The sequence below is a fragment of the Vitis riparia genome, chromosome 4, assembly GCF_004353265.1.
Source record: "Vitis riparia cultivar Riparia Gloire de Montpellier isolate 1030 chromosome 4, EGFV_Vit.rip_1.0, whole genome shotgun sequence".
NCBI lineage: Eukaryota > Viridiplantae > Streptophyta > Magnoliopsida > Vitales > Vitaceae > Vitis > Vitis riparia.
The window spans coordinates 1,761,054-1,788,706 of NC_048434.1; the positions used below are offsets into that span (position 1 = coordinate 1,761,054).

Here is a 27,653-nt window from a genome sequence, read left to right on the forward strand (position 1 = left end):
CGTTCACGTCAGATGGTGAGTTGCTTATTCAACAAGAGGGAGCGTGTAGACTGTACAAGTTGGCAGCGCTCTGAAGAAAGCGATTGAATAAATCGCAGCCGTTGACGTGTCGAATACGATATAAATAACCCCAAAATCTCGCCGTCTACTTCATTTTGCTAAGGCGGGAAGTCGAAAAATAACCCCCAAGAAATGCTCGTGAGGCCATCTCTCTCTCTTCTATTTTGTCCCTCTCTCTAGGGTTTTCCCAATTTCAAATCTCTCACACTCTCTCTCTTAAAAGATTCTAGGGTTTTCAATTGTACAGCTGATTTTCATTCTCAGGAACCGAAGATGAGCCTCCGGAAGGGCTCCAAAGTGTGGGTGGAAGACAGGGAATTAGCTTGGGTTGCAGCTGAAGTCGTCGATTTTGTTGGCAAGCAAGTCCAAGTCGTTACTGCTTCTCGGAAGAAGGTTAGCTGTTTTGTGTTATTGAATTCGAATTCGAATTTAACCTGTTTGTTCGCTGAGTAATCGGTTGAGAACAAGTTCGAACTCTTGCCGCTTTCGTTTTCGTTTTTTTTTTTTTTTTGGAAAAAACAGAGTAGTTTGTGTTTGGTAGTGGGGAAAACTAACTAAAATGAAAGAAATTGAAATCTAGTATTTTGATTCTCTCTCCTTTCTTTTTTCCCTAAGAAAATTTAAGATCTCAACTCAAGAAAGTTAAAATACTATCATTAGGCGGAGTTGAAGGAGAAAAAAGGAATTAAGATTTTGAATTTTTATTACTTTTTGTGGAGCCGTTGATGTAGTTGGAAAAACACGTTGTAGTTAGTTAATGTTTCTCAAGAAGTAGGAGATATATTTGATCTCCAATTTTTATTTTATGTTAAAAAATTTGAATTATGGCTGTTTGATTGTAAATGAAAACCGAGTAGAAGAAAGGTTTTATATTCATTGAATTTCCAAAAATTGGAATTCTGCCTTAAGTAAATGTGAAGCTGCATTAGGGTAATTTTGTTAGTGGAAGGCTGCATTGGTTGTTTTCAAGGCAGTTTGAAGCATCCTAGTGGCTGCTGACATGTTGAAACAGAAAAAGTAACAAAACATCTCTGGCAATGGCATTTCCTTTTTCCCCAATGAAGAAATTGCTGTAAAAGAAAAGAAACTCGAGGTTCTGAATGTTATAACTGTTTCAAGTCTCTGATTTTGTTGGAAGACAAGTTCAAGTGCCCATCTTTCCCTGAGAAGATTTGAAGGAATTGATCTTCACTTAGAATTTGTTTTTATATTCAATTGTGATCCATTTGGGTGCCAGGAGTCTGAAGAGAAGAAAGGAAGATGAAAATCTGAATCTTGGGTTTTATGTTTTTCTGTTTCCCTACTGAGTATCTATGCTAAGCACTGAGGCAAATAGCTGTAGTATTGGTTTGATGTTGTTGTGTACTTTAGTTCCAAATTGAGATATTTAAGTTATTCTTTTTCTCTGCAATGTTCTCTCAGTTCTGAATTGAGCATTATCTGCTTTGTTTTGCTTTGTTTTTTTATTTATTTTTATTCATGTTCGCAAATATAAACTTTGGTTTTAATTTGTAGGTTTGGACATCTCATGAGAAGCTACTCCCAAGGGATCCAGATGCAGAAGACCATGGTGGAGTTGATGATATGACAAAATTAACATATCTTAATGAGCCTGGAGTCCTTTACAACCTTGAGATAAGATATGCTCTCAATGACATTTATGTAAGTGTATCTGATAAAAAACTGACTTTTATGTAAGTGTAGTTATTATATGTTGTAACGTGACGCTTAAATGTAGTGGCTCTTTGACATTATGCCGAAGTCTAGAACAATATTGGAAATATAATATTGTCCATAATCACCACTCAGTTTAATTCTAATGCTGTGGCCATTTACATTATCAAAGGCATTACTTTCATTTGAAAGGTGGAAAACATTATTTCATTGGACTTCTTAATTTCATAATTTCCCTTGCATTTGAACATGGTTTTTTTGTGAGTTGTTTTTTCCTTTTGTTCACAGACATACACAGGAAGCATATTGATTGCTGTTAACCCATTCACAAAGCTTCCTCATCTTTACAATGTGCACATGATGGAGCAATATAAGGGTGCTCAATTTGGTGTGCTAAGCCCTCATGTTTTTGCAGTGGCTGATGCATCATATAGGTGAGTTTGTTTGGAAATTGAGTGATCTATGATATAGAGTGGTTGTTCATGAAATGATTTTGTATGATTATGTTTGGTTTTCATAATCCAGAGCTATGATGAACGAGGCTCGAAGCCAGTCTATACTTGTCAGTGGTGAAAGTGGGGCTGGGAAAACCGAGACAACAAAGCTTATTATGCAGTATCTTACATATGTTGGTGGGCGTGCTGCTGGTGATGACAGAACAGTTGAGCAGCAAGTTCTAGAAGTAAGGCTCCTTTGAGTTAAGCTAATTGCTTTGTGCAGCATACCATTTTCATTTGAATAGAATGCATGTATTCTTTGAATATCTTATTCTTGTTGGAGGGAAAAGTTATTTTCATGTTGAATATATCTATCTTATACCGGTTTGTCAATAAGATTCTAGATACGGTTAGTTGGATGGGTGAATTTTGTGCATTAAGGGCCAAGTAGACTTGATCCATAGTTTCGATTAGGGGCAGTTGATCATGTTCTCTTCCAACTTGGGAGGATTGGACCATGGTCATGTGATGAACCTGGAGTCATGCATTGAAATTATTTATTTTCTTACTTGCTTTGTGGGTTCCCCTCATCTTGATTCTTGATCAGTATCAGCTATAAGTGTGTTGCTGATTTCATTTTCTGTGTGATACAGTCTAATCCGCTCTTGGAGGCATTTGGTAATGCTAAAACTGTTAGAAATGACAATTCAAGGTGGGTTCAAGGCTTTTTTCAGAATGCTGCCAAAATTTTCTAAATTTGTGGTTATCATGCTGTTCTCATATTGCTTAATTTTTATATTTTGTTTTCGGCAGTCGTTTTGGCAAATTTGTTGAGATCCAGTTTGATGCCAGTGGTAGAATATCTGGCGCTGCAATCAGAACTTACCTTCTTGAACGGTCCCGTGTAGTTCAGATAACAGATCCTGAAAGGAATTATCACTGCTTTTATCAATTGTGTGCATCTGGAAGGGTAATATTTCTATATATAAAAATGTTACATAAATTTGTATAAAAGTGTTAATAACTTTGCCCATTGACATTTCTCATGATTATATTTCCTATCTTCTGTATAACCAGTTTTTCTTTTGTGTCACACTTGCTTTTGTTTACTTTTATGTTCCCCGTAGTGTGGGTGTACAGGGTGCTTTGGCCCTGTTAAGCTTCCAATTTAACCAAAGAGCTCAAGCTTTTAGGTGATGGGCCAAAAATGTATATCAAGAACCACACCAAATTGATTTGATTTGGGCTATAAATCCCCAACACCTTGCCTCATGGATGACCTTCCTCTGATCTTACCTGTGCACTCAATAAATTAAGGAAAATAAACAAGTGGTGAGGACGGTATTCATGAAGTCTTGTAAAACAAGGCTCTGGTACCAAGTTAAGTTTGTAATTGACCTAAAAGCTTAAACTCTTTGGTAGTGGGCCAAAATTAATCTGCTAAAATAATGAATTTAACTAGTGCGTCTAAAATTTGAGGCAAAGAAGGTTATGAGTTCAACCTTAATTTGTGTGAAATTTAGGGCTGTGGTGACCAATGAACATGAAACCTGATCCAAATTCAGGAATTGTTAAGCATATCATAAAGAACAACAGTATTTCATATCATACATGTCAAAATTTGTTTTATTGCAATGTATACATCCTAAGCCCATGGTTCACAATTGGTAATTCAAATTTACAAGTGGGTAAAACATAAATTACATCCCATCTTCAAACAGCTTAATCACACCATGATATAAATGCAAAAGCCTAAAAAAATTCTCAACATGGAAAAATTAATATAAAGTCAGTATCACATGTAAAGTTCAAATATCTTCCTCATCTAGTGTCTTTTTGTCTGCATATCTTTGTTTTACCTCATCAATTCTCTCACATATAACAACATGAAGTTCTCCACCAAGGGAGATCCCATCTATCAATGCTCCCGGATAATACACCACTGTAAGACTATTTTTGGACTATAACCTAAGGAAAAATCTCATACCTTGTCTTTTAGGACTCGAATGCCGAAGTATAGGATCAACTTGTGTCTTTTGAGACTACAATCCAAGGGTAGGACCAATCCTGAATCTGGGATTAAAACTCAAGGGCAGGATCAACTCAGTGTACTCATATCAAAGTGTCTTCCTCTAAGGCCCTGAGGACCACAATACTTCATATCTAATATAACTAGAAATAATGTCTATGACTGCTCAAAAATAGCTCCTGACATACTAACTCATCTTCTAGTTATCATCCATTGAGGTTAAATTCTGGGAATATTGCATTGTAAACACACCCTTAGTCATCTCCATAGAACTAAAGCTATAATGACTAAGATCATTCCATATCCTGAATAATAACTCATCATCACATAAGAACAACTGTTCATATGCAGCAAAGCTATCATGACATATTCAAATACTTTGGAAGGCCAATGTATTCATATCTAAGAAATCTCAACAAATGATTTAGAAAAAGAAACTAAAGTACGTAGAGATTGAGATACTATTCCCTTCTTATGCTCTCACTTCTGTTTGTGGTTCTTCTATGCACCCTTCCCTTTCCTTTGGCCTATAAGATAAACATTTTGCCATAAAATAGTTACCCTGTGCTGCTTGGTAGGTGCTTGCTGTGGATTGTATTAGGTTTTCTTATTGAACAGTGTTTAAGGTATCTTATAATATTACCTTGATGTGCTAAGGTGTCATGCATACGAGATCCAGATAATAAAGAAATCTGGTTTGCCATGGCTGTTAATCCATTGTTGCTAAAATGACATATTTTCTCTCAAGCTTTGTTGTCTTCTGGAGTTAAATTCTGAAACGATGCACTGAAAAGTTTGATAATTCTAGCATTGTATTTTTTAGATAATTTTAATTTGATAAAATTTCTCTTCCAAAATATTGTTGCTTTTTTATTGGTAGAAGAGAAGAAGCTTATTCTTCGACTTTTAAGTTTATATTATTTATTACAAAAGTGAATAGTAAATTTACTCAGCCTTAATATTTTGTTTTGTACCAGCAGAATGGTTTTCTTTATGTATTTGAAAATAAGAAAATGGAATATATATGCTTCAGGGAGTTGGGCTCTAGGTGAGGTATTATTTCCATAGATGCTTTTGTGTTATAAAAATTTCAGCTTTCTTAAAGGAGCAGTCATTTTATGCGTTGCTTAATTATTCAGGGCATAGATTTTCAGATAACTTTTGAGGCTGACTACAATTTTGTCTATTCAATTTCTAATCTTTTTTCCCTATGAATGTATTGTAGTGTTCAAAATTTTCTAGAATAGATGATCTTCTTAGTTTTAGTTCTTTTATCATCTTTCATGGACATTTCAAGCTTATGGATGTTTCCTTTCATTATGTCTTCATCTGTGAAGGATGCTGAGAAGTATAAGCTGGGCAATCCAGATAACTTTCACTATTTAAATCAAAGCAAATCCTATGAATTAGAAGGAGTGAGCAATGGTGAGGAATACATGAAGACAAGGAGGGCAATGGGGATTGTTGGTATAAGTCATGATGATCAGGTTCAAAAAGTTCTTCTGTACATGTTACTTTTTTCCCTCAGATGTTACTCTGATATTCTTTAGGGATATTCTTTTACTTATTTTGATGCCTTTTCATCCTGTCTTTAGGAAGCCATATTTCGAACTTTGGCTGCTATTCTACATCTGGGAAACGTTGAATTTTCTCCTGGCAAAGAGCACGACTCATCTGTTTTAAAGGACCAGAAATCTAACTTTCACATTCAGATGGCTGCTGATCTTTTTATGTAGGTGACTTAATGAGATAGCTTGGCTTTTGTTCTTTTTGAATTAATCTTTCTTGTTTGAATTAACCTGACCAGGCAAAGTTGTGTCTTTTTTCTCCCTTGGGCTTGGTTTGTCTTTAATTTGAAAGTACAGCTCCTTCAACTGTTTGTCAAGGTTTATGGATTTTTGTAGGAAGGTTTGTTCTCAATATAGGTGGGCAGATATGGTAGTTGATATCTGCAGTACAGCTTGGTGGCTGCTGCTACTGTACTTGCAAACTCTACTTATAAAAAATATCATAGGGTAACAATAAAACATAGAGATTTACATTGAAATGATAACATATCTTTTGAAAAATAAATTTCTAATGTGATTCAACTTTTGCTAGATGTGATACCATGTTGGTCTATTAAGACAACTACATATTAGTTGGATATTGTATATTCAGTACTGTTTTACAAGTGGTTAAGCTAGCATAAGGACTAGTCCGTGTTATGTACCATCAACATCCCCACTGTCAGTGACATCACCGTCTTCATCTTTTGGGCAATAGGAGTGCTAAAAAGAACATCCTGTGATTGTGTTAAAAGACATGACGACCCATGACTTGATTGTATAGCTCCCTAGATAGAGCTGAATGGTTAAAAGGGATCCATATTTTGACTCAGATATCAGGGATCTAAGGTTTTGTTAGGTTGAGTTTATACTAATGTTTTGTTGTCATATCACTACCAGTTTGTGCTTGTACTGATATTGACATCAAGGAAATGCTAAAATCAAATAATTAACATTATTTTTTTATCTTTGAGAATCCTCAATGTACATAAATTTAAGTTTTGTTTCCTTTTTCATCCATTTAACATGATGTTTTTATCTTCTAGAAACCTCAATATGCATAAAATTTAATTCCTGTTCACCTTTGCAGTTACTTAATTTTTTTCTGTTGAGATTAATCTCTCATGTGTGTCCTGGTACAATTTCCTAGCTATAGAATAAAGTAAGAAATAAGGACAATGTATAATTTTGTTGATGAAAGATATTAGAATGCTGTATTTCTACCATATCATGAATGATTTGATGTGCTTTATTTAGCTTGAGATGCTGGAGTAACAAATGCATCCATAAATTGGAATATGGAGTACAGATCAATTGGTGTTACTACTGGGATGTGAACAAGCTGAGCATAGCTGAGTTGGATGCTGGGCTTTAGCTTGTTCCCTCATCGGCGCCACAGTTATTGGTCATAGTTTATTAGAGATTGGCTTCTTTTGATAATCTCATTGACTGAATTGCTTCTTTGCTCAGGTGCGATGTCAACCTTCTGCGTGCAACTCTTTGTACACGTACAATCCAAACCCGTGAAGGGGATATTATTAAAGCTCTTGACTGTAATGCTGCTGTTGCTAGTCGGGATGCTTTGGCAAAGACTGTTTATGCTAAGCTGTTTGATTGGTATGCTTATAGCTGATGCATTGTCAATAAAGGTTTTGATCTTTTGATGCAAAGACTTCTTATGACAATATAATTTATTTGGTTTTAGTATTATTTCAGGCTTGTTGAGAAGGTCAACAGGTCTGTTGGGCAAGATCTGAATTCCCGGGTGCAAATTGGAGTTTTGGACATCTATGGTTTTGAGTGCTTTAAGCATAATAGGTTAGTTTTTTATCCTAATGGTTTTGAGTTGTGTTTTTATCAAGATTTCTCATAATGTCATGGGGTTCAAATAGTGATCTTGTGAATAATGATGATTTTAAATGTCTCTTGGATGTGTAGTGAAGTTGCCTGAGATGTTCAAAAGGTTTATTACCTCTATGTTACAGTTTCAATAGCATGACTCTTCTTGAACACACATGCGTGCGCACGCGCGCACACACACACACACATATATACATGTATGTATGTATGTGTGTGTATATATATATATATATATATATATATATATATATATATATATTATCTTGTAGTCGGTGTTTATGTTCTGTATGACTGATTCTTCTTAACATTGGCCTGTTTATTTTTGCCAGTTAATGAAATTTCTGGGTAATTTTCTGTATAGCTTGACTTTTTCTTTAAAGGGCACAGCTCATTTTATTTGAAAAAAGAGACAGACCGTTCTATTGTAACAGCAAGATGGCAACTAGAAGATAATTGCATTTAAGACAGGGAGGTCTGCAAACATCTTGCTAATGAATTCCTTTATAGTGATCTACATGGAAGCAGCAAAGATCACAAATGAGATGGTCCTCTGTCAATATCCTCGAATCTTACTCAACGCCATCAAACCTTCCTATTTATTTCTTTCAAAATGGCCCATTGCATCACAAGGATAGTAACTCTCCATAATTTGGTCACTGGCATCAGAAACCTTGTGGAAGTTTTTTCTGCAGAGAGAGACATCATCCAAGACAGACCCAAGTCTTCTAAAGTATTTTTCCTAAATGGCCAAGAAAAAAACCCAATAAGCAAAAGGTGATGGATTTTATATTTGGTTTACATAGCAAGATTTGTTGATAATCAACATCTTAGAAATTATGGTCTGTTTAAAATCTGTTTTTAAAAACAGTTTTCTCACTAAAAATTTTTTTTGGTAAAATTGTCTGAAACTACTTTTTTGAAAATATTTTTTTGAAAGCAGGTTGTTTTTAGGAATAAATTTGTGGTGTTTCCAGGTGTTTTTTGTAGAGTGTTTCAAGAAACATCTGAAAATATGGAAAATACTTTGTGCATTTTTGCATTGTACATAAGAGCATGGTGCCTTCATGGAGAAGTAGAATAAGCTGGGAACACTGTTTTCCATATTTTGGTTCTCAAATAGAGTTCTATTCTTGAAAGCAATTGCGAACTATTTTTAAGAACAGCTTTCAGAAATTGATTTTTGAGAAATCTTTTTGAAAAGATTTCTAAGCAGGCACTGAATGATCTACAATTAGATTCTATCTAAAAACAGCATTGCACACTAAAAACACCATCAAAGATTGGACTGGCACTTTCTAGGTTCTTTGATGGCAACAGGCCTCACATCTCCTTTTAACCAGACATAAAATAAACAAGTTTTACATCTCTATCCAAGGCAAATGAAATAGATATAGAAACCTTTAATTTAGTGAAGGGGAACATTTATGCATCCCCTATCCATGTACCACTCTACCAGGGACATTTTTAAAGGGAAGCTATGTCAGTGATGGGACTTTGTTGGACATAATGCTTCTTTGACATGCATTGGCACTTGTTAGATACTTCTAAGATGTGCCCAAAGTTTTGAAATAATCTTTTACTTGACAGATTGTGCAGCTGATCAGGATTAAACCTGCGATCAACATTTTATTAGATAGAAAAGAATATACTGTAAAGGGGGAAAAAATAAAACAAAATGAGTATATGTTGTGGTGTATAGTATGATATGATTGTATGCATTGTACTTGTTGAGCTTTATTCTCTCCACCAGCTTCTAATGGGAGATGCTGTTGCTCACAGAAAGGAGGTCCCAGGTTTCACTCCTGTGCTTACAGAATGCATGGTTCTCTGGGGAGGGTCATGTATTTATGGTTTTTTCCAGCCTTGTGAGATGGGGCTAGTGGGGTTTCTGCATAAAAAATATATCTGTTGAGCTTCATCTTCTCATATGCAATGGCTCAATGATCAATTAGATTAAGTTGATCAAAATTCTATATTTTTGTATATAATATAATTAAAGGTATAATATATTGTTGTGTTCTCATGATGTCTGTACCTTAATTTTTTCAGGTTCATTGCATTTGCATATATGTGGTTTTGTGTCTATACTTATATATGATATATCAAATTTGAACCTCTTTGTTTGGTTTTATTGTTTCTGTACTCCTCAATTGATTAATTAATATTTTTGTTCCACAGCTTTGAGCAATTTTGCATTAATTTTGCAAATGAAAAGCTTCAGCAACATTTTAATGAGGTGTGCAATGGTATTCGATGTGTTGAAATTATACATTTATTGTGATTATTCTATGCTGTCTTATTCATTGTTCTATTGTTTGCAGCATGTATTTAAGATGGAGCAAGAGGAGTATAGCAAAGAAGAAATTAATTGGAGCTACATTGAATTTATAGACAACCAAGATGTTTTGGATCTGATTGAGAAGGTTTTTACTTGATTTTTCTCTCCAGTGTTTTTGCTCTATCCCAACAAATATCTATCAATTTTTTAACGTGCTTGTATGTGTTTAGGGCTGTTGTATATGGAAACAGAAAAACATAGGACTGTGCAGCCAAAATATGCATACATTGTTTTCTGCTCCGCCTTTTTAATTTTCTGATTTTCCATGCTTAGTGTTATTCTATCGTCTCATGCTATTTTATATGCATTTTCAGAAACCTATTGGAATAATTGCCCTCTTGGATGAAGCTTGGTACAATTTAAGCTCTCCACTATAAATTGGTGCGTGTTGCTCTATGAATTTGTTTTCTTGTAGTTTATCCTTATCCTGATTTTCTAATTTATGCAGCATGTTTCCAAAATCAACACACAAAACATTTTCGACCAAGCTGTTTCAGAATTTACAGACTCACCAAAGGTTGGAGAAGGCAAAATTTTCGGAAACAGATTTTACCATTTCCCACTATGCTGGCAAGGCATGTCATATATCAATTACAGTGTTACTGTGAATAGAATCATATTAGGATCCAGGGACCATTTATTATGACTTGCTCGATACTTCTGCTGTAGGTCACTTATCAAACAGATACCTTCCTAGATAAAAACCGTGATTATGTGGTGGTGGAACATTGCAATCTGTTGTCTTCTTCCAAATGCCCTTTTGTTGCTGGTCTTTTCCCTTCAATGCCTGAGGAATCTTCAAGATCTTCATACAAGTTTTCTTCTGTGGGATCTAGATTCAAGGTATGAGCTTCTATTTCTATATGGGTTTTGTTTCTCTTTATTAGCTAATCTATTAGTTGCATCTCAAGAAATAATTAAGAGGAAACAGGAGAGAAGTGATGAAAAAAGATAAAATAATGACTTTTTCTTATATCAGAACTCTATTTTCTTTTTCTTTGTGATGAATTTTTATTTATAAGCTTTCTCCAATATCAGTTGCTAATGAGTTATAATACGATAAAATCTCAACTGCAGTGGTGGTTTGTCTGGTTGCTGGCAATGATATTTTGGTCAATTTATTGACTTGGTGGATGAATTATGCAACCATTTGTAGCATAGGATGAATGATGGAGTCACATGCTTCTCTTGGTTACTTTTGGTTATTTTCTGTATGAGTTTAATGACTAATCCTTGTCATAATGTAGTTTCTGGTTGGAAGGCTGTGATGTATTCACTACCTTGCAAATCTTTGTTGATTAAATAGATGAACTTTGTTCTAGAGTTTTATTTAAAGGCTTTTCGCAAATCATTTAATGGTGAACTTTTTACTTGTTCTTGGTTGTTTCAATATTCATTCTTCCAATTCATGTTTTGATGGTCTTTGATCATCTTTGTTGGTATTGGCTAGGAACTTTAGTTGCTCTTTTATTTGTAAATTTTTATTTCAATATTCTGATAGCTAATGTATATTTTCCTCCATCTTAACCTTTAGAACATAACAACTTTTAATCGTGGCATGAACTTGGTGCATTTGCTGTTCGTATCTATCTACTGCACATTTATTAATCTTTTCCCTTTTGTTTGTAGCAACAACTTCAAGCGCTCATGGAAACCCTTAACTCAACAGAGCCTCATTATATTCGCTGTGTGAAGCCAAACTCTTTGAACCGTCCTCAGAAATTTGAGAGTCAGAGTATCTTGCATCAGTTACGCTGTGGGGTTAGAACTTCCGTATCTCTTTACAGCTGGAAGTTTCATATATATTGACATGCAAATTTGTGTTTTTGTGCATGCATTTGGAAGCGTATGTATTTTGTGTTTAAGCTTCTTCCTATATTTGTTTTTGTTTTGGACTGTCAACAGTACAGTCATTAGTGTTGTAGTTCATGTCATTGTTGGATCCACGTGATTCTGTCATATGCATGATTGTCATATTAAGCTGTTCCAGTCCCCACCTATATTTTCATACTGAGTATAATTGTAAGGTCAAGCGGTTCGAGTCATAATTGATGTTTTAAAATGTCTGACTGAAAGTTTGAGAATCAGGGTATCTTAAATCAGTTATGCTGTGGGGACAGTAGCATATGAACTTATATATTTATTATGGTTAGAAGTTTCATGTATATTGACATGCACATGCATATGTACATGCATGCATACACATGCATACATGTGTTTGGAATTTAAGGTTTTCCAACATTTTTGTTTTGGGTTTGTTACAATACCATTGTATGTATTGTAGTTCCTGTTATTGTTGGATCTATGTAGTTCTGTTATGTGCGTGATTGTCATGTGAAGCAGTTCAAGTCACGACCTATGTTCTCATAATGAACCTAAGCTGTTGGAGTCACAATCTATGTTAATCAAGACATGTAAAATGCCTGTGATTGACATGGTTTGGATATACATTTTGTATCTGACACTGCAACTCTTTGGCATGTGCCCAATATGAGTGTATAATGGTTTCACTGAGAATTCATTTTGGTACCTTTTTAATTTGTCCCCTTACGTGTTTTTAGATGAGCTAATTGTCACGTCTGACAAGATATGTTGCATAGCAACTTCTTTTTACCTAAGATAAAGGTGAACTCAAATTGCAATTTTTGATAATTTAGTCATTTAACTGTATCCTAAGATTTGGGAATTAGGAAAATCTTACACTAACTACATATGTACTCTCAATTTGAATACCCTTCTCCATATAACAGGAGCCAAAACTCATGTGTTTTGATTTTTTTTTTTTTTACTGAATTCTGACTAGCATTCATTAAAATTTTATTAATCACACTATTGTTTTTATTTCCGCTCTTTCCTTTGCTTCTCCTTCCAACTTAAATCATGAAAATATCAGTTCTTATGAAAATTTATTTCTCAATGCTTGTTTGACCTTATGTTTGCTCCTATATGCCCATGGAAGAAATGGTATCCTACTGTATTTTACGATCCATATGGTAGTGCATTTTGGCTATTTAACTGACTATTTGCATACATTTTAATGTTACACATCCTTGCATGTTTATTCCTGGTTCTGATTGTTGTGAAGTCTCACTCCCATGCACTTTCTCTCTCTGAGTCACCCTCCTACCCCCTCCCCATATTTCTTAAGTTCCTTCCCACACCCCTTAATACTACTTCAATTGAGTAACTTACTAAAGTGGTAGTTTGATTCAGGGTGTTTTAGAGGCTGTTCGAATAAGCCTGGCAGGCTATCCCACTAGGAGGAATTATTCTGAGTTTGTGGATCGCTTTGGCCTATTGGTTCCTGAGCTTATGGATGGAAGGTGGGTAAATGGTCCTTTCTGGTGCTTAATTTTGAATTTTTCCAATTAATGATTTGCAAACTCTATTAGCTTGCATTTTGCAGTTGATTTGTGTGATGCTTCTCATGCATTATATCAATATAATGATTCTTTGTTTGGAAGAATACACCTTTTTTGTATCTCTTTCAATTGCTGGCAGGGGTATATTAGTTTTTTTCTTTTTTCATTTTCTGTTCACCTCTCTTTCTCTTAAGATGATTTTAATTTGTTGACCACTTAAGCTTGAAAACTCATCAATATTCCAGTTGTTTTAACTAGGGATTACTCATCATTTTCTGGATGTGTGCACATGCACACTGTTTATCATTTGGCCTCCATTTTCTTCATGTCTGGCTTGTAAAAATCTTTGCTTATAGTGCTGCTGCGCGCCTAATCTTTTAAGAACACGGAACTGGCTTTTTCTTCTTTTTGTTGGGGGGGGGGGGGGGGGGGTAGGTTGTTGTTGGACAACAGATGTCTGACAGGATGTGATGCTCCTTTAGAGGCACGTGTGTTTTCCTATTGCATGTATGGGGGGGGGGGTTCTGTTTTCCCCTTGATTACTCCAAGGTTTGGATGGATTAATAAAAGGTTAAATTCATGGTTTTAGTTCCTCTTCCATATAAATAGGGTCCTTTTTTCTGTCTGTGTGTATATGTATATTTTTAAATAAATATATTTGTCTGTGTTTATTTATAATTGCACCCAGGTTTTTTTTTCTCTTCTGGGAGTTTTTTTCTCTTAATTTATATTTTTGCAGTTTTGACGAAAGAACTACGACGGAGAAAATTCTGCTGAAGCTAAAGCTTGAGAATTTCCAAGTATGCTTCCTCCAATTATGCAATTAGGTTCTCGCTATTTTAGATTTGTTTTGTTGTAGTTTTGTTTGGTCCAGTTGCTTAGATATTTTTTTGTGAATTTTCTTTTGCTCTGTAATTTGCTGGTGTTGGCTGATAAGTTTCTTGTAATTTATTTGTGTTCCCTCATTTTTCTTTCAGTTGGGAAAGACCAAAGTGTTTCTTAGAGCTGGGCAGATCGGTGTTTTAGACTCCAGACGGGCTGAGGTTTTGGATAGTGCAGCCAAACACATTCAGGGTCGATTTAGAACATTTATTGCACACAGGGATTTTGTTTCAATTCGAGCAGCCGCATTTGCACTCCAAGCATACTGCAGAGGTTCTTTTCACATACCATAATCTGCATGTGAAATTGTAGAACTATTTTGCCTGGCTTTTTGAAATTTTAGATTAGTGTTTTCTGTTTTTCACAATGTTTTAAAAACCGGACCGGACCAACCGGTTCAACCGTCGACCGGTCACATCTCCGGTTCGGTTCACCCTATCAAACCGTTTGAAGATTAAACCGGTAACGAACCGCCTAAACCGGCGGTCGGACCAGTGACCCGGTGGAACCGGACGGTTCCAATCGAACCGAACAGTTCAATTTAAACCAGGCTCCCTTGTATAAAAATTAAAATACTTTGGGCAAAACCATGCTGGGCCTTGTCTAATAATGACAAAGCCCACACCCCACCCAACCACATTGTGGGCCGATTCTTGAGCCCAACCACCAGATGAGATAATACCTTGGCCCTCCAAGAGGATGCCTTTTATAGGCATCCTTTGCACCCTCATTCCTCTTACAATCCGATGTGGGATTGCCAACCAACCTAATGAATGAAAAAAAAATAACAAATCCCTCCAAGAGGATTTGAACTTGGACCCCAAATTCTATGGCTATCCTAGGACACCACTCGGCTACACCCTTCAGCTATGTAACATGCCAAACAAAATAATATATATTGGGATTTAAAATTTTTTTATATTATTAAATAAAAATAATAAAATATTTTTAAAAATTATAAAATTAGTTTAAATTTTTATTTTTAATATATTCACATTTAAATATTTTACATATATCATTTAATAAAATTAAAAATATTAATATAATTTAATTTGATAAATATTATTGATTTTAATTTATTCATATATATTTTAAAATTTTTATAATTATTTTTAATTTTAATAATATATATATATATATATATATATATATATATTATATTTATGACGTCACCGGTTCGACCGCCGGTCCGACCAGTGAACCGTGAACCGGTAACTTTTCCGGTTCGATCACCGGTCCGGTTCTGAAAATATTGGTTTTTCATGAACTGTAGTTATTAACATCCTCTATGGAGAAGAATTTTTCTTTATTCCTTGAACTTCTTAATAAACACTTCTGTTATACTAATGATATGCACCACTGCTATCGAGTCACCATCTGTCTGTACCATATTGCCTGCACCAGCAACAATCAAAAAGTGCTACCCTCAAATCTTCCCTTGCTTTTATGCCTCCGTAGTGTCATCACTTTTCATGTTTGAACATCTTATCAGTTATCACCCATACCATTACAAACCCAACCTCAACTAGAAAATATTTTGTGCAGGATGTCATGCTCGGAATATCTATGCAGCAAAACGACAGGCTGCAGCGGCTCTTTTATTACAAAAATATGTTCGCAGATGGCTACTGAGGAATGCTTATATGCAGCTCTATTCTGCTTCTGTTCTTTTACAGTCTAGCATCCGTGGTTTCTCAATTCGTCAAAGATTTTTGTACCAAAAGAAGCATAGAGCTGCCACTCGAATTCAGGTAAAATTGTTTGGGTATGCCAAATATTTTTTGTGAATTACTTGAAACATGTGGATAATGTGGGTATTTTTTATTCATATTGATTGGATTAGGAGTCATTGAGTTGTGATTCTCTGTATACAATGTTTGACTTGTATCACCCATTGACATTTAATAAAATCTTGTAGGCTCAATGGAGGATGTGCAAGGTTCGATCAATTTTCCGCAATCGTCAAGGTTCGATTATAGCAATCCAATGCCGATGGAGGCAAAAACTGGCAAAAAGAGAGCTCCGGAAGCTTAAACAAGTAAGAAGAAACATTGCTTGCTTATATTTTCCAGTTGCATCCAAAGCAGGAAGTAATAAGAAATGATTGGACGTGGATTGATTTAGTTGCTTTTACAAAGTCAGTGTTCTAATGACTTGATTTGTTTCGTTTATTATTAATTAATGTGAAGTTTGCGTCCATTTACAGATTTTTAGTTCTTCTCATTTATAAGATTAAGTATCACTGTTATTTAATTAATTAATTTCTAATTTTTCTAAAATTTTTATGTTTTCTTTGATTTATTATTATATAAAATTTTATCTTTTGCAGGAGGCAAATGAAGCAGGCTTCTTGCGCTTGGCAAAGAATAAACTTGAGAAGCAGTTGGAAGATCTCACTTGGCGTTTGCAACTAGAAAAAAGATTACGGGTATGGTTTTTCATTTAGCAGTCTTGTTTTGATTAATTTATATTGCTGAAAAAATTTTAATCAAGTGTTTTAACTCATTTTCTTGGTTGTCCCTGCATTCATTCTTCAAGAAAGAAAAATTCATTAGTATATCTGTAAGTAATCTTGATGTAGGACAACCTTAGGATGGTTGCCTATACTCAAAGTAGGTGGACTAGGGTTTTTATTTTTGGGGTGTAAGGAGAGGAACGAGGAATAAAGTTTTGGTAGACAAAAAATAAAATAAACAAATAGAGAGAAAGAAGAAACGACAAAAAAGATGGAAACCTTAGAGTCTCACTAAGGCTTTCTAGGAGTCTCACCTAGAAGAAAATCAATGGAATCTCATCATTGAGGATTACGACACTTGCAATGAAAAAACATAATATTATTAATATTAATCAATTCATTGCTTTAATTTACATCAATTAGCCTTATTTATAGGCTTCTCTAAGAAATCCAAAGTCTATTAGGATTCTAATAATCTATTATGACTCTAATTCTAATTATATTATAGCCTAACTAGCTAATTCTAATTTGACTAACAAATAATTTAATTCAAATTAATACTAATTCTAATTTAATTTTAACCAATATTAATCCTACTTAAAGTTTATTTATGCCTTCCCTTTTCTCCTTGAATAAACTTTAAAAGACTTTCCCACATCAAACCCTCGTCAAGCATTGAAATAAAATTCACTGTGATTGCCTTGTATCTGCAATGTGGTAAAGTTGCTTATGCATCTTTATTTTGTTTAACAACAGTTGAAGATCTTTGTTGGTTTCTATATATCTGTCTGCAGGTGTGTGTGGGTATTTGGGTGTCTATGTTTGTATCTGGGACGTGGTGGGATTTTTGTTTGTTAATCAACAGAACTAGTTGTCTTCTCTTTTTGCTTGCTGCATGTTTTTTCTTGCAATTTGTTATGTATCTCATGACTAGATTATGTCATATTTCCTTTGATAGGTATGTCTAGGTTGTTTCATGTATTCATTCATTTCATTGTTATACTCATTACTCATATAGCTACATGGATGTTAACTTTTGGTTGCTCCATTGTGGAATGCAGGTGTCTAATGAAGAGGCTAAGTCGGTAGAAATTTCAAAACTTAAAAAAGCATTGGGAACTTTGAACCTTGAGTTAGATGCAGCTAAATTGGTGACAGTTAACGAATGTAACAAGAATGCAGTGCTGCAAAATCAGTTAGATTTATCATTTAAGGAGAAATCTGCTTTGGAAAGAGAACTCGTTGGAATGACAGAATTAAGAAAGGAAAATGCATTTTTAAAGGTGAGCATGTATTAAATTGGTTACTTTTTATCTGCTTACATTGCTTTGAGGTTGATAAAATTTTGATACTTTCAACCATTATAGTTGGCCCCATAGTTGTTAACTATTAAAACGTATTGTGTATCGCGAGTTTTTTATTAGGAAAAAATTTAGAAAAAATATGCTTATATGTGCATGCATATTCGAAGCATGAAACATAGAATAATATATAACCTATTTCATGAAAGATAGTAGGATTTGAAGATTTTAAATTATATCATGCCATGTGAAAGCATTGAATACTTGAGTTTTGAAGAGTTCAATTTAACAGAATACGAGTTTAATGTGTAAATTCATCGCAAAATTTACAAAGCAAACTTTGTAAATTTTTAGGTATTATTTTTAGTTTTAAATTTTACTAAGCATATGTACTCTATATGTATTGTTGATAGATATGTCTTTATATGTCACCTTCAAAGTTTGAATGCTTTCTATTCACAAAACAGTCTCCGGTCGACTAATCCTTCCTAATTCACATCTTTGTTGAAAGAATTTCTTTTGTAATTCCTTACATAATGATTCATAAAATACTGGATCCCCACCTACACAAGAAAACTGTGTATTAAGTAAGAGTTTTTATTCATTCGTTACCATCATTTTTAATATTAAAATTCAAATCATTCAAATGAAAATTCTTCAATATTCATTGTAAGGATATATATATATATAAATCATAAGATATGGTATGGATTGTGATATGTATTGTTTTTTGTAAAAAATCATGAATTGTGTATCATAAGTTTTTGACAACCATGGTCAACACAACCTTGGGAACCTAGTTTCATTAAGAAAGAACCTGATTCAAATGTTATGAAAATCATTGATCTTTTTAAATTTTCTACAATATCAAGTGATATGACATGCTTTTTACAATATGGTTGAATTCACAAAACATTATGGAACTCACTTTTTTGTTATTCTTTGACCTAGAGGAAATTTTCTCCATCTTAATTGGTTGTTTATTTTCTCTGCAGAGTTCTTTAGAGAGCTTGGAAAAGAAGAACTCAGAATTGGAGTTTGAGCTTATCAAGGGTCAGAAAGATAGAAAGGATACCTTGGAAAAGTTGCACGAAGTTGAGCAAAAGTGTTTGCAGTTTCAGCAGAATTTGCAGAGGTTTTGTTTTGCCTGTTAAAAGTTTCATTTTTATAGCTTGCAAAATTTTCCGCTTGAAAGAAATAGTACTTGCATTTGATGATTTCTCTTGGTTTTTGTGTTCTCTGGTTTTGGGATCGGCATTCTGTTATAATTACCTTCCATGTAAAATTTTGGAAGGTTATTGTGCGGTGTTCATCTCATTGCACTGATAACTGTTTATTGATAATGATGTTTTGACCTAGTTATTCTATTTCAAATATGTTATTCAATTTTTGATCCTGTTTTTTCATCTTAAAATTGAGCGTTCTTATAGTCATTTTCTGATTACAGTTTGGAGGAGAAGCTCTCAAGTTTAGAGGATGAGAATCATGTACTGCGACAAAAAGCATTGACCCCTTCTCCAAAGAGCAACCACCCTGGATTTGTCAAGTCATTTTCAGAAGTAAATCTCAAACATGCATACATAATTCTTTTTGGCATGTTTTATCTATTAGATACTTGATTAATCAGTGTTCAGTTACTAGTTGCATGTCAGAATACATTTTTATTGACTTGGATGTTATGTGTTGACCTCTTATTTTCTTATGAAACAGAAGTACACTGGTCCTCTTGCCCTTGCTCAGTCTGACCGGAAGCCTATATTTGTAAGATTTGATTTCCATCAGTACTGTTGAATATAATGGCACATCTATATGATATAAGAGTATACTATTTTCTTTGCAGGAGTCTCCCACACCTACAAAACTAATTGTTCCTTTTTCACATACCTTATCTGAATCTCGCCGATCAAAGTTTGCTATTGAAAGGCATCAGGTATCTTCTCTCGTCTTATTACTTATAAAAGTTTCAATTTAGATTTTGGAACTGTAATTAATAATTGGTGGTAGGTTTCTTGGTAAGTAAAAAATTTGGTTATCTGAAAGTGCTGACTGGTAAAATTGTTCTTGTTACTTTGATGGCTGCATAGATTTTGCATTTTTAGGGCCTGAAATTAAAATTGCTGTACAGGAGAACCATGACTTCCTTTCGAGTTGTATTAAAGCGGATTTGGGGTTTAAAGAAGGCAAACCTGTGGCAGCATGTATCATATATAAATGTCTTCTTCACTGGCGTGCTTTTGAATCTGAGAGGACGGCTATTTTTGATCATATAATTGAGGGAATTAATGAGGTTCTAAAGGTGATTTATTCGTTCCATAATAAAATAGTTTTATTGTACTGCTAACTCTTGCTTTTCAATTGATTTTTCTATTGCTCACTTTAAATTCTGAGGCTAAGCTAATTTTGTTCTTTTTCTTGATTGGCTTTTAGTATATCTCGTTAGGAGGTTTTGATTCCTTAATTAGGCATAGGATACATCATGCATAACATCATCTGTCAGAATTTTAAACTTTTAAACTACACCATCACAATTGCTTCAGGTGGGGGATGAGAATATCGCATTGCCATATTGGTTATCAAATGCCTCAGCGCTGCTATGCCTCCTGCAGAGGAATTTACGATCAAACGGTTTCTTGACTACAATTTCTCAACGTTCTGGTGGATCTTCTGGGATAACAGGAAGGGTTGCACAAGTGAGTTGTGTAATTATATGCAAATTTTATATAAGTGAATATGTTGTATTATTTTTTTATGGACTATTCTTGTTTTATTATTTTGTACACATTTTGTATTATTTTTTTATGGACTATTCAGCCTGTTGAGACCCCCATAAAAAAATATGAAGAGGCAATTTTTTTCTAGTATAATGAAATGTAGCTAGTTTGGAGCAGTAATATGTGGAAAAAAAAAAGGTCACAAAACCATGTGAAAATTGGGGCTGTTAGCCATATTAAGATTTGATTTATGCAAATGATTTAGACTGGTTTGGATTGAATCTTGATTGTGAATGAGTTGAACATGAACTCAGACAGAATTATTAATGATTTGTTCTGTTGGGAACTGACTATGTTATATTTATTTTGAAATAAACTTGGGTTTTCTTATATTCATACTGAATTTGACTACTTTTATTGAAAATAAAAAATGTACTTATTAGATCTACACCTTTTTAATGTTCAACATCTCTGCATGTCTATTCATTTATTTTGTTCCTCAAGTTCATGATATTTATACTAAATTTGATTTCAAATAGATGGGTAGAGCTAAATTTAATTTTCTGAACTTGTTTTAAAAAGTTGTGTTCCGTTCTTAATCTTGTGTATGTTCAATTATGTTACATGTAGTTTTCATTATTTTTGAACTTGATTGTATCTTGTATGACAGTCATCTGATCTCCATCAGTTTTCTTTCTCAGAGTCTAAAATCTCCTTTCAAATATATTGGGTTCGATGATAGTATGTCCCATGTTGAAGCAAGGTATCCTGCTATACTATTCAAACAACAATTAACGGCTTGTGTGGAGAAGATTTTTGGCTTAATTCGTGATAATTTGAAGAAAGAAATATCACCGCTACTGGGTTCATGCATTCAGGTGGGGGTGCTTTCTTGATTTCTTTCTTCCATTTTTTTGGCTGGATTAATGCTTGACAGAACACTGCTATTCAACAACAATTGAGGCTACCATCAATTTTCTAGTTGTGTTATTTTTTCCTCTTTCTTTTTAAAATTGTTAACTGTTGTCCAAATAATAAAATATATGGATTTTTTAATAAATGAATAAAATAAAACACACAAACCATGGGTTGTGAAAGTAGCATAAGAACGATGAATCCCAAGATATCTTGGGGCTCACAGTAATGATTATCTCATGTGATAGTAGAACAAGAACAATGACTCACATGATGTCTTGGACCCAGTGTTTTGGAATCTGTAGATTACAAATGCTGTGGGGATAGTGTCCACACGATATCTTGGACTCAGACGGTTATGTCTCAAAACAATGCCATGGGGATTCAATGTGAGCCCTTGAATCTGTAGATTACAAATGCTGGGGGGAGGGGTAGATGGGCAGTTTTGTCTCAAGACATGAAGGGGTGTCTGAATACATACCCTCTCATGCTGGTGACTAGCTTTATCGTTGGGCTGCACATATGTGGGCCCAAGACCAAGCCCAAATTTGCTTATAAGTCAACTAACTGTTGGTAAAACCATCTTCCAGCTAGAAAACTTCTGATATGGGATTGCCTTTTCTTTATTTCTCTTTTTTCAAAATTTTTTTCCTATGATCAAATAGGTCATTTTGAGCTTTAATTTCTCATTCATTTATAAATGGTTTTGAGCATATAAATATACTATGTTCATCTCTCATAGAGATTGAATGCATTCCAATGTGCTCTCACTGTAAAATACCTATGGGACTCACTTAGATTTTAGCTCAAAGGTGCCTTTTTGTCATTTTTTTTACATTAACCTCCACTCTTCTATCATAGTGTTCCTTCAGCTAAGACTCTCTGGATGGTAGTTGATTAGCTCATGGAAGGGAGTGTATTTTCCTTTATTTCAGGAGTTAGCTCCTCAGGAACCTAGGCCTTAAAGACAGTAATTACAAAACCATAGAAATTGTAGTTTGCAAGAGAGAAAATATGCATGTAAGAGGGAGGAATTTAGATATATGTTTTTTTTTTTTTGTTGTTTTCTCGTGTCTTGAAAAGTTTTATGGGAATATTCTCTTGTTAACAGGTTTAACCTCTTTGAGGCTTAGTACTAAATCTAAGATTTAGATGTATTACTTGTGTGCAAGTATTATTTTTTAATCACTTAGTTCTGTTTGCTCATTTTAATTACAGAATTTTTCAGCAATTAGGACTTTAAATATAATTTTATTTTTAAATAATTTTGAAGGCACCAAAAACCGTTCGACTACATGCTGGAAAATCAGCTAGATCACCTGGAGGTCTTCCTCAGCAATCACAAAGTAGTCAATGGGATAGCATCATCAAATTCTTGGATTCTCTTATGGATCGTTTACTGGGAAATCATGTATGTGCTACATTATTTTTCCTCTTATCAGTTTCATTGAATTTAATTATTATCTCAGAATACGTAGTTTTTCATCATGGAGTTCCAACTTTTATCAGTATCTGTTATCTTGTGTACATGCCACCTCCAGATCATGTCTCTAGTGATGGAGAGCATCAGTTGCCTAATTATGGTGTATCTCCAATTGTCATAAATGTCTTAGCATGATGAACTAACTTACTGTGATGGCTAAGAAGTGCTCCATTAGCCTGTTTATTTAAATAGTGGGACATAGAAATGCTTCATCACGTCTAGAGAATGTTCTTAAGTTAAATGTACAGTTGATTTGTGAGCCATAGATACAAAAGTAAAACAAGAAAGGGAGTCCTTGTAAATGGAGAAACTTAAACAAGAATATTTGTCTCACAAGAATAATGAAAGAATGAAGGAGGACTAAGGAAGCTCGCGGGACGTTTGGAGTGGGGGTTTGGAAGGAGATTATGGAGGCAAATTGGTGCTGGGATAACATAAAATTTAAGGTGGGGAAGGGGACTAGAGTTAAATTCTGGACTGATTAGTGGTGTGGCAATACGGCGCTGTCCCAAAATTTCCCCTAGTTATTTGCCTTGGCGGTCCATACGAATGCAACAGTCAATGAAGTGTGAGACTCAAGCCTTGGTCAAGGAGGTTGGAATCTGAGATTTTCTAGAAATTTTAATGATTGGGAGCTTGACTTGATAAGAGACTTGCTTAATATGCTGAGGGACTTCAGAATATCTTCAGAGGACTCAGTGTTCTGGAAAGGAGGGGGTCATGGCATTTTTTGGGGTTAAGGATGCTTATAATCTGCTGGTTGTCCCCAATGCCTGCGCCTTCCCGAATAAATGCATTTGGGTGGATAAGGTCTCAACCAAAGTTGCTTTTTTTGCTTGGGAAGCCACGTGGGGGAAGATTCTTACTTTGGATAGGCTTCAAAAACGGGGGTGACAGCTCCCCAATCGCTGTTTTTTGTGTGGTTGTGAAGAGGAAAATGTAAATCACATTCTTTTACACTATATAGTGGTAAGAGTCCTCTGGGAGATCGTCCTTGCCCTTTTTGGGGTTCAGTGGGTGTTCTCAGAGTCAGTTAAAAAGGTGTTATGTAGTTGGAGGGGCCCTTTTGTGGGGAAAAAAAGGAAAAAGATCTGGAATTCTATCCCGTTGTGTATTTTTTGGACGGTATGGAAGGAAATGAATAAATTAGTTTTTAGGGGGGGTTCTTTAGTTATACAGAAACTCAAAAATTCTTTTGTATGTAATTTGTGGAGTTGGACTAGGGTGTACATTGGAGAGGAGTCCTCTTCGCTCTTAGGCTTTTTGGAGTGGCTAGCGGCCACTTAAGGGTTGGTGAGGTTGCTTGTTTTTTGCGTTCTTGTTTTAGGTTGCTATGTATACTCCCTGTATGCTTTGTGGCCTTTTGCCCCTTACTATATTTGTGCTTATCTATATAAAAAAAAAAAAAGAATAATGAAAGAATGACACCATGATGTGTTAGTTGAAATCTTTGCTAATGACTCTTCCTGCTATATTTTTTTGGGCTTTTTTTTTTTGGTTTGTTTATGGTTCAGTTTCCTTACAAGAGTTTTCAGTTTCTCCAACAGGTAAGAGTGGAGAGAATTTGTTTTATTTTGAAGATAGGGATAAACCATCACTTTATTGCTGCTGTTGGGCATTGTTCCTTGTCCATTTAATTATCTTTTTTTCAATCACTGTGAACCACATGCTTATTCTTTAGTTGTTCCTATCAAACAAGGATATCAGAAGATTTGCTGGGACTTGTGAAAGAAAATAGCAACATTCTGGGCTGACTAGGGTGCATATGCAACTTTACTAATTACTACCCAGATGTTATGATTGAAGATTCAGGATAAATTTTAAGACATTTGCCTGCATACATTTTAATGCTTTTGTGGACTTTAATGATGCTACTCCAAAGATGGTCTGTCTGTGGTACAAGTATTTCATGTTCCACTTCTGTTTGAATGCATGATTATTCATATATATTTTATTTAGATGATAAAATAGCCGATGATTTGCTAGTATAAAAGTTGGCCAGCTAAGAGGATTGGATCTGGATCCTGCTGGCAGCTGCAGATGGATCATTGTTACTGTTATGATATTATATCGAAATTTCCTTATTTTCATCTAAAAATATGTTCTGATTAACTATTGATTATTATGTTCATTTTTCTCATTTTGGGGCAAATGATGTATGTGTAGGTACCCTCCTTTTTCATCCGGAAGCTCATTACTCAGGTTTTCTCATTCATCAATATATCACTATTCAATAGGTATGTAATCATGATTATGGAGCTTCTCATTGTATTCTTGACCCTACTCATTGGTTTGTAGATTATGTATTGAGCTGAAAATTTTTATCTCAGTCTTCTACTAAGACGTGAATGTTGCACATTTTCAAATGGAGAATATGTGAAATCTGGTCTAGCAGATCTAGAAAAATGGATAGCCAGTGTAACAGAGGAGGTAAATATGATGTATCTTTGCTAGCAATCAACTGCTATGCAAATTGGATTTTATTTCTTTCTGGGTCTAAATCATTGTTATGTATAGTTTGCAGGAACATCCTGGCATGAGCTAAACTATATTAGGCAAGCTGTTGGGTTTCTGGTATGAGCCATAAACTTGGTGATTGGGATCTTTAAAACTTCAAACCTTAATCTCTTATACTTATATATTATGCATATTGTTTAGGTGATACATCAGAAGAGGAAAAAATCTTTGGAAGAGATCATGCAGGATCTTTGTCCGGTATATTCTTTTCAAATTTGCTCAAATTTGAAATTACCTAGTTACTAGCTCTCTGTCTCTCTCTCTTCATCATTTACTTCATGAAGGCCAATTTTGGAACTCATCCTCTTGGTAACTCAATCCTTTGGGCAGGCATTGACCGTTAGACAAATATACCGAATTAGTACTATGTATTGGGATGATAAATATGGCACTCAGAGTGTCTCAAATGAGGTAAGTTTCATTTTTGGTTTCTTTGACTACTTGGTAAAAGAGGGTGTTGTGATGTTCTATATGTCCTGAAAATTTTGGTTAACAGGTGGTTGCTCAGATGAGGGAGATGTTGAATAAGGACAATCAGAATCTAACATCAAATTCATTCTTGTTGGATGATGATCTGAGGTAAGCTGCTTGTCTCTATCAAATTATTTGTTAAGAATAGCTAAGTTTTTTCGAAGTGTATAAACATGTTTCTGAATAGTAATCACTAAAAAGATCTTTATTGAACCTCCCTTGTTAAATTGATATGCTTAATTTACTAGGGCTGTTTGGGGAATCTACAAATTCTGTCAGCTGATATTAAGCTGTCCAGTTTTTAAATCTTCTTGTTGGTTAGACTATTCTAAATGCATTTGAGGTTCAAGCGAAAAATAATGTGTTTTTCAGTTTTCAGGTCAAGTAATTGAAAAACACACTAAATTTTGTTGCTAGTCAGACCATTTAAAATAGTTCATCAACAGAACAATAGTAGGATTGTGGACTCAGTCCAGCAGCTTTCTGAAGTTCCTTCTGGATTGGGAATTAATTTCACTATCATCCCTTCAGATTTTGAAATTAATAGTAGGAACTCAATGGCTCCTCCAGTCATGGAATCATATGATTTCCTACTCACACAGAGGAATTTTTTTTTTTTGGCATACGATAATCAATAAGTAAAACTAATTAGAAATGCAATCTATCATATTTTTTTTATATCTTCAGCTGAGGCTTATTGCTGCATGTGTTATTTTGATAGTCACATATATTAAATTTAAAAACTTCATGCCACCAAAAATTTAAATGAGCCTAAAATAGATCATGTTGATCAGTGTAATTTGCTGGTTACTAGGGAGCCCTCTCAAGATATTTATTTTTTCTGCCTGTTAGAAAGTCTCTCAAATATTAATCTCTGTTGCAGCATTCCATTTTCTACTGAAGACATATACATGGCAATCCCAGCAATGGATCCTTCAGATGTCGAGCTGCCACCATTCTTATCTGAACATCCATCTGTGCAGTTTCTGATCCTCCATCCCAAGTAAATAAACCGGTAGATATTTCCCAAAGAACTGCCACTCGGAAGTTTTGCATAATTTGGACATATGTCCGTGTCTGGAGAGGCCAGCTCTTTGGACATAAAAAATCATCATCTCTGTATGCTCGAGAGAGGATTGTTAGTAGTCAGTCATCAGAAAATGATTGGGAATTGCCTCTGTTCTTGATCATAGATTCCTAATGTAGTTTCATGGATTAATTACTAGGGAGTTATACATCCTCAAATTACATGTAGGGTTATGCAGTAGTGGATGATGATTATTTGGGGGGATGAATTAGAGTCTCCTCTACTTAAAAGCTGCCTCTTTTTCTTTTCTTTTCTTTTTTTTTTCCCCTCCTTTAACTTTTATGAAGCCCCACCCTTTTAAGCTATGTACATGATCCAATGTTATAGGAAAAGGCATCCGTGTTGTATTCCACTTATCTTCTACCTTTTTCCTATTGTGTAAATTGACTTGGACAACAAAGAATTTCATTCATTGGTAGTAAAATTACTATTTTTCCACGTAGAATCTATCGATCCAGTTTTCCCATGTTTTGGTTGTGGGTGAAGAGGATGCAATACGCCAAACTGCGTCTAGCTATTATTTT

General features: G+C 34.6%; 1 protein-coding gene across 1 annotated transcript; it reads left to right on the forward strand.

The window, feature by feature from the left end:
• Nucleotides 1-77: 77 nt before the first annotated feature.
• LOC117913070 (myosin-15) lies at nucleotides 78-27,578 on the forward strand. Its single transcript, XM_034827974.1, has 39 exons — nucleotides 78-198; nucleotides 325-453; nucleotides 1,576-1,722; nucleotides 2,023-2,168; nucleotides 2,260-2,416; nucleotides 2,825-2,883; nucleotides 2,985-3,141; nucleotides 5,538-5,687; nucleotides 5,796-5,932; nucleotides 7,218-7,364; nucleotides 7,464-7,565; nucleotides 9,786-9,843; nucleotides 9,929-10,030; nucleotides 10,260-10,297; nucleotides 10,394-10,520; nucleotides 10,615-10,788; nucleotides 11,575-11,706; nucleotides 13,159-13,268; nucleotides 14,047-14,107; nucleotides 14,285-14,462; nucleotides 15,735-15,940; nucleotides 16,108-16,227; nucleotides 16,519-16,617; nucleotides 17,706-17,927; nucleotides 18,941-19,080; nucleotides 19,393-19,504; nucleotides 19,656-19,706; nucleotides 19,786-19,875; nucleotides 20,071-20,241; nucleotides 20,483-20,635; nucleotides 21,358-21,534; nucleotides 22,845-22,982; nucleotides 25,221-25,291; nucleotides 25,385-25,484; nucleotides 25,572-25,628; nucleotides 25,713-25,769; nucleotides 25,902-25,982; nucleotides 26,068-26,150; nucleotides 26,926-27,578. The coding sequence occupies exons 1-39, from the start codon at nucleotides 193-195 to the stop codon at nucleotides 27,047-27,049; spliced, it is 4,569 nt and encodes a 1,522-aa protein (XP_034683865.1). The 5' UTR covers nucleotides 78-192; the 3' UTR covers nucleotides 27,050-27,578.
• Nucleotides 27,579-27,653: the final 75 nt, after the last annotated feature.